The sequence below is a fragment of the Stegodyphus dumicola genome, chromosome 7 (genome assembly GCF_044657685.1).
Source record: "Stegodyphus dumicola isolate Sdum_Otavi_A_Nest chromosome 7, ASM4465768v1".
Lineage (NCBI taxonomy): Eukaryota > Metazoa > Arthropoda > Arachnida > Araneae > Eresidae > Stegodyphus > Stegodyphus dumicola.
In genome coordinates this window covers 38,405,629-38,417,797 of record NC_140774.1, presented here as the reverse complement: position 1 = coordinate 38,417,797, position 12,169 = coordinate 38,405,629, and the positions used below count along the sequence as shown (strand labels likewise).

At 33.7% G+C, this 12,169-nt stretch overlaps 1 protein-coding gene across 9 annotated transcripts in view; it reads left to right on the top strand.

Moving 5' to 3' along the window:
* The window catches only part of LOC118191961 (uncharacterized), a 226,802-nt gene that overhangs the window by 57,948 nt on the left and 156,685 nt on the right, over positions 1-12,169 (top strand). For all 9 annotated transcript variants that reach the window (XM_085820099.1, XM_085820096.1, XM_085820092.1 and 6 more), the window contains exon 2: positions 2,835-3,149. In XM_085820099.1, the coding sequence (XP_085676225.1) occupies positions 2,835-3,149 (315 nt within the window). The remainder of the gene's footprint in view (positions 1-2,834; positions 3,150-12,169) is intronic.

The following is a 12,169-nucleotide window of genomic DNA, read 5'->3' as shown; positions in this document are numbered from 1 at the left end:
ACTTCCTAATCATAAAATGTATAAACCTGTCGAGGTCATTTGGATATAAACAAAAAGATGCAGTTTTTTATTACTCTGTATATTCTTTTTGTTTACCATAAAAGAAACTCTTCGAGGTATTTATTATTTTCAGTTCGAAGATTTCATACTCTAAAAAACGCGAGCGATTTAAAATAAATAAATAAAAAATAAATAAATAAATGCATAGTTATGTCTTGAATAGTTTAATCATTTTCTTTAATATGTAAGTATCCAAATTTTCAAGCTGTGTTAATTTACAATGAAATGAAATCATATTTATTTTAATATTATACATTTTATACTACTTAATGTTCTGTATTTTGTACTAGAACTGTTTGTTATTGTGGAAGTTTTACATGTAGCTATTTTAACATGTTTTATCCGGGAAATCAAGTCATATTCAGGCAGCTGTGTAGTTCGCTTTATTTATCATGCTATTAGTGCCGACATGGTGTCAACCTTATCATTGTTTTGGGCAGAATAATCTGTCATTCTTGTTTTGTGCCATAAAACCAAACCAAACGAAACGATGAAATAGCATCGTAGCAAATGTTTTCCCATTTCGAACAGCTCCTTTTAAATTTAAGTTCTTTCCCCCCCGTGACTTTGATTTTTGAGAGACTAAAACTAGCAGGCTTAACTTAGTGACTTAGCTTAAAGTTGTATTAGTTATTCAAATAAAATTCGCACTCCGAGATCAGACTGCAGCTCCTCATAACCGCATAATTTTTTTAATTTCCTTTTTCGAGATTTAATGGTACTTCGCGGTATTAGACTGTAATCTGAAGTTTTCCTTAATTTTCTCCCCTATATTTTAATAAGAAACGAAAAGAAGGTAAATAGAAGTATGATTTTAATTTCTAATCTGTCATTCGAAATTAAAAGATATTTGTATAACGATGAATAAGATATTTAAGGTGGTCACCAATTTTTCTGGAATTTGCAGTAGTTTTAAACATTGCTGTATTTTTACTTTACGACAGGGTTTTTATAAGCAAGAGGTTTATTTCTGGCATATCTGCTTACAAGAACATGATGTGTTCCAGTTAAATTACGGTTTATTATTTTCAGGTGTCTAGTGTGCCACTTGTTATATTTCTTTTTCGAAATCATCTTTAAAGCCCTGCTTTATTTCAAACTATAGAAATGTACACTACCCGACATTGAAAATGCAACACCAAGAAGGAGTAGCCCGAAAATTATGCAAATTTTAGGGTAGACGCACGTCACTGAGTTATGCGAATGCTGTGAAATGCGTAATTCTACAGCGTACGTTGTAGAAGATATAAGGGAAAGAACTCGCAGAATGTTCAATTTCCGTGCCGTTATTTCTGCTAGGGAAATCATCATAGAAAATTAGTTTTTGTCTCAGAAGAGGCGTTCTTGTCTCAGAAGAGCGAATGCCAGGCCGTTGTCAACGGAGGCAGTTCCAGCAGATAGACGATTTTACGAAGATCCGATTTTGGTGATCGGACTGAGATGGGCAGGTTGGTCCTTACGGCAGAAGGACGCGTCCACAGTGCACCGGCTGTGCAACGATGTTTGGAAGAAGGAAATGTGGTTCGAGGTGTGCCGGTGCAACCAGTGTCATTAGCACGTATCGACATATCCGCCGACAAGTGGTGGCGCACCCGCAAGCCACTTCTACTTCCTTTCTGCAGCATGTTCAAGACGCTCTGGAAGTTCCCATATGAACCGGAATCATTTGCGGTCGATTGGTGGCAAGTGATCTTCAGTCATGGCGTCCGTTAAGAAGACTATCATTAATCTCACATTATGGACGTCTGTTATCCACATTATTAAGTCTGCAATGGCGACGGGCTCGAGCGATGTGGACGACGGAATGGCATAGGGTCGTGTTCTCAGATGAGCCACGCTTCTGTTTCTCCAATGATAGTCGCCGCGTACGAGTGTGGCGTCGATATAGGCAGCTCTCACCGCGCGACCACGCAGCATTATGGCTTGGGGCGCAATTGCGTACGATTCCAGATCACCTCTGGTTCGTATTCAGTGCACTATGACGGCCCAACGATACGTGGATGATATTCTGCGGCAAGTGACACTCCACTACCTTCAGGAATGGTCCAATGCCATTTATCAGCAGGATAACGCCCGGTCACACACTGCCTGCATCAGCCAACGTGCTCTGCAAGGTGTACAGATGCTTCTCTGGCCACCGTTCTGTCTTGATCTCTCACCAATCGAACACATTTGCGGTGTGATTGGACATCATTTGTGAATACATTGGATGTGATTGGAATGAAGAGCTATTCCTCAGGACAGGTGAGCTATTCGTCAGGTGTCTCATTGACTCTATACCTAGAAATGTTGCTTCGTGTATCGCTGTCCAAATTGGTCCTAACATTTTGAAATATGCACCTGCACAACTATGTATTTCGAAATGTATATCATGTAATTTAATCCCTTTTACTTGAGCTAATTTAACGCTGAAAGTACTTTACCTATTACAGATGATTACGAGCAGCTGAATTTAATATTCTCAACACATATGAAATTTTTAAATTGCAACAGGAATACACAGTAATCTCTACCAAAGACTCAATCGGCTTCATGTGACATGTTAACAAATTTTTTCCCCTCAAAAAGTTTAAGAACCGGATTTTGAAAAATATCTACTAGACGGTAATTTAATTTTTATTTTTTAATCTAATAGAGGGTATTTAATCTAATACAGAGCTAATAGAAGCTTATTTAAATTGATTTATTATTTAATTATTTTTATTTTTTTTATTTGTATTTTAGCTGAAACCATATACTTAAAAATGCTTAAGAGTTTTTTTCCTCTCTTACAGCAAGAATCTACCACTAAAGTGTGGACGACTGTTGATGGCAAAACTACCTATAAAGAAACGAAATCTAAAAAAACTACCGGTGGAGAAGGACCGTCCAACATCAACGTCGGCCACCGTACTACCCAATCTAAAGTAAACACCGGCAACCGTACTACCCAATCCAAAATAAACACCGGCAACCGTACTTCACAATCCAAAGTAAACACCGGCAGCCATACTACCCAATCCAAAGTAAACGTCGGCAGCCATACTACCCAATCCAAGGTAAACGTCGGCGGCCATATTACCAAGTATCGCTCTCAGAAAAAAGGAAAGGTAAGTACTTGTTTTTAATTGTGGTTAATTATGAATTGTTTGCACATTATCTCTGAAAAAGTGTTTTAGTTCTTGCATGTAATGACAAAATCGCTTCTAATTATTCTACGAATGGAGAAATATTTAGAAGGTATAACTAAACTATTCAGTGCATTCATGTCAATAATCTTCTAGTACATATACATTATAGTCAATGGATGAAATACAAATTCAGTAGCTGAAAAAGTTTTTCCGTGTTTAAATCTGATACTCTTTGAGGCCTTTCAGGGCCTATATAGAACTTCCAAGTAAATTATTCAACTTGGTTTCCTGTCACGAGTATTTTGCACTTATACATTTGTTTATCATGTAGAGACATTAGGTATTTTTATGGAAGCAGGCAAGATGAAAAATTAGCAACGCCTTCGCGGGGAATCGAACCGCGGACCTCTGGAATACGCGTCCACCGTGCAGACCACCACACCACGAAGGCATGCCAAGAAGGCGGAAGAAATACTTTATAATCAAACCTCAAATTTACGCATATTTTAGTTCAATTTAAGTATCTTTTTGGCTCTCTGTTAAGTTTCAGTTTTGTATTCATGTACTTTTTTTCCCACCCTCCCCATTGCCTTTTGTCCAGCACTTTTAATCTTTTTAGTATACAATAATGCTAGAAAATCAAATCGAAGAGTACTAAGTTTATTTCCTACCTAATTTATTAAAGAAGAACCTTCTATGAATTCTAAAAGCCAATACAGTATTTTTGCCGATTAACAATTTTTAAGCGTACTAAAATTATTTACAATTCCTTGTAAATGAGAACTTTAACATATGCTTATTCCTCAGCATTCTGCTTGCCAGCCTTGTTTTGAATCAGAAAAGCATATAACAAAATATTGCGGCCGAAAACATCTCGCTAGTGTCTAATCCGTAAAGAAGACTGCTGACAGACTGTATGTATATACAGTGTGTTTCATAGATCATAGGACAAATTTAGAGGGGTGGTGTAGCGTACTAAAACATGCATTTTTTGTATAGGAATGTAGGGTCTAAAGTGACGGGTTAAGGCAGGAACGCAAAAAAACGACGCGAGAGGAAAATGTGTTTATGTACACTGCTCAAAAAAAAAAAAAAAAGGGGGGGGGACAGTCCTATATCTCCCGATCTACTGGGCCGATTGACAAAATTCAAATTGCGTTCTTCATGTCTCGAAAGCGCGACTTAGGACATATATTAGATTTATATATTGCACTATTCTAACATAGGTATTTTGACACAAAATCGGACTTTTTCTGAAACAACATACCAATTTTTTTACATATTTCGATTCTACGACTCAAATTACGCCTAAATATGAAATTTTGTAAAATTTGGAGCGAAATTTAAGGAGAAATTCACAAATTTATGTTGGCACTTTTTTGTCAGTTTGCGCCAAGAATAGTTCACTTGGCGAACTTCTTAATATATGGCAACCTAGTTTCCTTAGGAAAAAAAGTCACCATCGTTCCTTTTTTCCAAATAATATTCTTTATATTATATTTTTAATTATAACTTATTATTTTAAGTAATTTTTCTTTTTCGAATTTCATTTTAATTGTTTAAGTTGCATGGTATTTTTCGAATAACTGTTTTAAAAATTTTTATTTACCTATTCGAACTCCGTAAATAAAGGTGCAGCGTTTATTTTATTTTATTTATTTTTTTTTCAAATAGTTTTCTTTATATATATTTTTTGTCAGTTATTATTTTAGGTAATTTTTAAATTCTTATACTTTTATTTTAATTGTTTGTGTTGCATTGTCTCTTCAGATAATTGTTTTCAAATTTTCTATTTATTCCTTCAAACTGAGCATTTTAAATATATTTATTAATATAAATTTTCCAGAATTTAATTTTATTTATTTGAATTGCGTTTCTTTCGGAGGAATACTTTGTAACCCAAACTACGATGCGTTTGAAAACTGCATATATTAAAAGAGAAAATACAGTAAAGCACAGTTAACAAGCCTTTCAATGTTCCGTTCAGAAAAGATATATATATCGTAAATAAAAGAGATGTATAACCGACATTTTAACTTAAAATAACTTGCATACACTGCTTTAAACAGTTTTATCATTGTGCCCATTGCTTTACACAGTTTTATCCTACATTTGGTTTCTTAAATATTATTCATATTTTAGTTAAATATTTTATTTTTGAAATCGTAAGAATCAAATATCATAAGATTAAAAGTTTTAAATTAAAAAAAATACAAATACTAAACCCAAAAATTTATTTTTTCTTCTCTTTTTCTTCAGGCATTCTACTTTATTCTTGCTCTTTTCCTTTAGGCATTCCGCAAGTATATTATAAAGCATCCAACTTTTCGAAATATCTTGATATTTCTGACAATCATTTTAAATAAAGTTATCGCCTTCCATTTCATAAAGGCCCACAAACGGCTGAGCGGTAAAGTCGCTGAACACTGGTAGTTCACTCCGGGGTTCGAATCCCGGTAAAACGGCTGGTTGCATGGGCGTTTTCGTGGATTTTCTCATGTATACAGTGTATGCCAGCTAGTTTCACTTAGAAAGTTCTTCACAAAGGCATCCTTCCTTTTAGGCAGATAGCCTTGCTTTGACGTAACTTAATAATCCAATTCAATCCATTTCATCAATATTTGGTCAGAGCCTTTATCAGTCTTTAGAGGCTAACCATTTTGAAGGTATGAGATGAAAGGAAAGACTGGTTTCATCAAGAGGTTTTGGTTTATTTAATTATGACAAAGCACACTAGGTCTATCTGCTTAAGGGTAGGAATGCCTTCGTGGGGAACTTTCTAAGGGAAACTGGCTCGTATACACGTTACACATGGGGAAAACCACGAAAATGCCCATGCAGCCAGCCCGTTCGCAGGATTCGGACCTCGGACAGAACTACCAGCGTTCAGCGACTTTACCGCTCGGCCGCTGTTTCATCAGGAGGAAAAAAAAACATCTTTAGGTGACATCCACATATATCACTGGATAAACTCTTGAATCTTCAAATAATTCGAATGAGAAAATCATGGGATTCTCCATTTATGATACGATATGATGTTCTATAACGTAATTTAAATTTATACAACCATATAGTCTAAAACCAGTCGCTCTTCCCTTTAATCTGCATTGATATCGTTTTTGTCTTTTCTGTTAACCACAAGCTCAATTGATGGTATTTGCTGGTGTACACGTCTTGTAGTTTCTCTTTGAACACCTAAATTCTTTGAAGTATCCTGAAAGTATATTCAAAAGCGCCCAACTTTTTTAAACATCTTTGTATGTCAGACAGCCAAATCTCCCTGCAAATTTTGCTTACTTTTCTCCCTAATTTTCTTCTTGCCTTCTACAGTTATTTTCAGTGCTCGCACAAGAAAATTAAGATTTTTCGATTGCTAGACTTTCATAAATTTTGCATTCTTGTCAATTTTTTAAAATATCAATTACATGAATTGCGTTTCAGCTGAAGACACCTTCTCATTTTCTAGTCATTTTAACTATAAATAAAGTTTAAAGCGAAGTCCAAAGGATAAATATTTTAATTAAAAGATTTTTGCTAAATGACAAAGAAATAAAACAGTCCAGCGGGGTTTATTCTGTACCACCGAGTGACCCGATTTTTATATCGGCTAAAACGATTTAAATCATATTAAAGATCATGTATTTTTATACAATCTATAACGCGAGAGAAAAATTAGCTTCTTAAAACATTCTTTCTAAGAGGATTAATATAAAAGATTATTTTTTATATATTGGACTTATTTATATACTGGGACTTGAATCAAACTGTCAAACTTTTAAAGTTTAATTTACATGGTTTTTTACATGTTTATAATAAAAGTTTCAATTTGAAATGGCCATAAGAGGAAAACTACCGGAGCAAATGTTATCGAACTTAAGAATCGTGTAAAGGAGGTTATGGGAATTTATTTTCCGCGGAAAAAAAAAGAGCTCAAAAACTCACCACCAGGAGAAACATGGCGCTGTATGCAATATTGTTAAATGAAATAAGACATGAAAATATATGTTTAAAATGTGTTTAATAGTTTCCGAAACATGTTACAAAGCATGTTCAATGTAGCGTCCAGCATTTTCCGAAAGCAAGTTAAATTCTGTTACTGCATTCTCAACAGCAGCTCTTAGCATATCAAGAGGAATGTTACGGACATGTCGGTGTATCACATTTTTCATTTCTGCCAAATTGTTTAGATTATCTCCATAAAGAGTGCTTTTGAGATAACCCCATAGCCAAAAGTCACAGAGGTTGAGGTCTGATGGGAAGAGGGGAAGTGTTGGCCTATAAGACGTTCATTCGTGAAATGTTGCCTAAATAACTGTGCGACACATGTGAGGTGGGGCCCAGCCCTGCATAAAAACCGTAGTATCTAAAATGCTACGTTACTGCAGTTCATGTATCACGAAACATTTTAACATTGACTCTAAGTGAGCTGCAATCACAGTGGTCCAGCTGTCGACTGCTCTTCAGAGAAAAATGGTTCAGTTATGAAATAAGCTGTCGTTCCACACCAGACGTTGTGGAATGACTGCTATGCAATGGATTGCAGTAGGAGAACGCAATGGAACTAGGTAGATAACGTGAGGGACATCTTTGGCCCAAATCGATTAAAAGCGTTTTGAATCAGTATCTTCATGTTTTACGGCCGATTTCAAGCTTCAAAAATTACAAATTAGCGATCTGTAAGAAAACGATTTCCAGATTGTACGCACTTGTGCGAGTGATTTGCGATCTCACATTTTCTAATCGCTAAATCGTGGTTTTCACGGACGAATTTCTCACTTACACTGATGGCGCACTCGACTTTTATTGAATTTTATTGACTTTTAAATGGTAATTTGCCTACTTCAAAGTTTCTTAAGAGTATACAACATATTAAACCCGTGTAACAAAAGGTTAAGTTAGATTCCGACCCATATTTCGTTTAACAATATTGCATACAGCGTGATTTCCCTCCTGGTGGTAAGGTTTCGAACTTACTTTTTTTCGCGGAAAATAAATTCCTATGACCTCCTTTACACGATTACCAAGTTTGATAACATTTGATCCAGTAGTTTTCCTTTTATGACCGTTTCAATGTGGAACTTTAATTATGACCACTCTGTATATTATTAAATTTTAATTTTAAGGTATACCATGAGTAAATTTTTGGCTTTCATGGAAAAATAAAGAATCGAAGCAAATTTACTTAGGATAATCGATCAAAACTGAAAAAATTTCCCCTCCCTCCCAAAATAAAATATTGAAACTTCGACCTTGAATTTATTGGGTTATCGAAATATTTAATTTAACTTATTTTCTAAGTCCTAGTTCCGACAACAATTCCGTCAAAAATTCCGAATTACTTAAGCTGAAGTAAACGATTTAGTATATATTCACTGTATGTTAATAAAGTAATCAGAGTGTAATAAAAATAGATTATAGAATTTACGCTGATGCAACTTTTTGTCTGACTGCACAACATGTACTGGAAGAGAAGGCTGGTTGAGATCTGTTTTTGACATGTCTCTAAAAGTAGATGTCATACTCTTTTTGTCTCTTCAATGTCAAAAAACTTTCCTTTGAGAGGCAACTTTAGTTTTTGGGAAAGAAAAAAAATCACAAGAAGACAAATTTGAAGAACATGCAGGACGAGAGTACACATACTTATTTTGGGAACACAAGAAGTTCTCCGACTGGTTATTGAATAATGAAAAGATGCATTGTCATGCAATACAAAACATTTGGAATACGTTTTCTGACTGAAAACGTAAGATTAAAAGTCATCTGCTTAATTCACAGCCATTTACAAGTCAACTACTCGGGCAATTGCAGAATCGTTTTGATCCTGAGCTTGTAAGACAAACCTAATATCACTGGATTTAAACACTTCTTTAATCTTCCGAGAACGTTCGTTTTTTAGCTCATATTTCAAGAATATTAAGAGAATACAATTATTGCAAAAGAAATTGAATATTCATTTGCACTACGGCTTGATAGTTTACTAACGAGTTAACAAAACTTAAATTCTGCTTTTTGTGTCTAAGAATACAACAATATTTTAAATATTTACAAATAGAATATTAAATTGGAGATTTAATTGGAGCCTCACCTGTTGCCTAGCATTTGAAGATTGTTAAATACTAATTGTTTGTTGCGAAGTCTAACCCAGGCTTTGCATGGTTGGTTTTCGTAGTTTTCTAGGTTCCCTTTACAAAGGTTCTCTATGAAAGCATCTTAATCAAATAGCTCCCATGTTCTTTCTATGTTCAAATAACTAACTAACCTAGTTTAAGCGCAATTTCCAAGTAGTCCTAGCAAAACCTGAATACTCATTAAAAATCATGTAGCTTGCCAGTCGGGAGTAACATGAAAGATAAGGCGCCAATATTTGAATTGCTGTTACGGTACGCTGTTTCTAAATTTAGATGGTCATTCCTTAATTAAATAGCCCACCAACGGCCGACCGGTAAAGACGCTGAACACTGGTAGTTCGGTCCGAGGTTCGAATCCCGCAAACGGGCTGGCCGCATGGGTGTTTTCGTGGTTTTCCCCATGTGTAACGTGTATAAGAGGCAGTTTCCCTTAGAAAGTCCTCCACGAAGGCATCCCTCCCTTTAGGTAGATAGCCCTCGTGTGCTTTGCCATAATTAAATAATCCAATCCAATCCTTAATTAAATATAAATGATTTGTTACTTCTACTAGAACTGACGGTAAGAACTGAAGTGCAAATAAATAATATCGTGTGCAATCTTGATTAATATAAAATTGAAAATATTTGCATTCAGACAGAAAGTTTTTTGAAATATTTGCAATTACTTTATAAGAAGGATTTATTAATAACCGTAATAATCACTTATTATATTACTGATGATTAGGAATCACTTCTTGAAAATTACATTCTAAATTAGAATTTTAAGGATATAATGAAAATACGCTACACACAAAAATACATTTTTATGTTTTAAAACTTCTTAAATGCATTTAATAAACATCGTATCCTCGTTGTTAATGGAATCCAGAATGTTGGGTGTCGTTTATATAATTATTCTTACTTGTCTACAGAATCTGCTGACTTATTCAGCCATTAAGTAGCTGCAGATCATTTCTACATAACCATTGAACTTCCATTAATTCAATCTCTAGAGGGTTGTATGTTTATATCATAATTTGACTTTTATAAAAATGATTATTCTAAATCTGATGTTTCTATAAAAATATACTGTGCTTTAAAAATATGGATGGCAGTATCAGCCGCTCCTTCAGCCACTTCAAAAGCAACAGTTTGTTTAGAAATAAATTATGCAGTTAATGTCATAAAATTCAAATAAACATCAAACGAAAATTCTCAGTTTTAGACAATTCGATTTAGACGAAGTAAAGTAGCAGATGATAAAACGCCGAAGGTCAAAATTGACTCTTACAAAAATTTACTCTTATTTAAAAAAAAAAAAAAAAAAAAAAAAAAAAAAAAAAAAAATTCTGAAATGTTTCAGATTTTAAATTACGTCCAAAGGGGCGTTTTTTAACATTTTGTGTGTTACCTTTCTTTATTAAATATCATGTTCCTCGCACTTAAACCATAAGATCCAGTGCAACAGCAATATCGCAAAATAGTTTTAAAACGAGCATATCTTTAGAATTTCCGATACAGAGACTCACGCGCTGGAGATAAAAATGTTTTTTCTGCACAACGTTGCCATTGCTCGCTTTGAAATCCTTGAGTTTGTTAATCAAAAATTCGTCAAAGTTTTAAAAAATAGGAAACCGATCATAAAACAAATTTCAAATTTCAAATTTGGTCTTCCACATGCTCATATTCGTTGGAGGATTACGTTATTCAAAATTCGATGACTCTATGTACCGTTATTTTATGACAATGTGAGAAATATACATACATTTACGCAGATTTTCATTATTTAATTTCTTCAAATATAATGCAGGACTAACATTTTATGGCAACAGTTTGAAAAGTGAACCGACATTTATCCGTCCGACGCAAAATGCCAAAACGAAACTAATAGTCTTTCGGGATTCAAATCCCTTTGGACTAAAAAAAAAAAAAAAAAAAAAAAGTGAGAAATTAAAAAAAAATAATTAAAAATTTGAATAATATCATCTATAATTTTAAAAAAATAGCTTTTCATATAGTATTAATAAATATTTATTACGCATCATTGAGGGAAAAATGTGATATAATTAATATAATTAATTCTCCGTAAAATTTTACTTGAAATTTAAGGTTAAAAATAGCTGTGGCAATTCACTGTGACAAAAATCCATAGACCACATTTGGCGTTATTATCGCTCAAAAAAAAGATGCCAAATTTCAAAACGGGAAAATATGTAAATTCGTGTATATCTTAGAAAATTTTGAATAAAAAAGTCTAATTTTTTGCATAGAAGGTATGCTTAGAAATACACCTACTTTAAGATGATGGTAAAAATTTTATAGGTTATAATTCAAAATTTTTTTCGAAAAATTTATAAAAATGATTTAAAAATAGAAATTTAAAAAATAGAACACAAAAAATAGGTAAATTTTATTTGTAATGAACCTAAATTTCGAAATGTGAAAGGAAAAATCAAAAAAGTTTAATAAAAAAAGGGATATTAATAAATATTTGCCAAATTCAATTAACATTGAGGAGCTAAAATTTTGAGAGCTAATATTTTAAAAACTACTCGTACGATTTTTACAAAACTTGGTATTCTGGCATAATTTGAGTCGTAGAATCGAAATATGTAAAAAAATTGGTATGTTATTTCAGAAAAATTCCAATTTTGTGTGGAAATACCTATGTTAAAATAGTGCTATATATAAATCTAATATATGTCCTAAGTCGCGCTTTGGAGACATGAGTAAAGCAATTTGAATTTCGTGAATCGCCCCAGTAGAACAGGAGATATAGCACTGTCCCCCCCCCTTTTTTTTTTTTTTTTTTTTTGAGCAGTGTACAAAATCAACGGAAAGTGCTTCTTTGCAGCAATACAGTATTCACAATAAATGTTCAAAAAAGAAAAC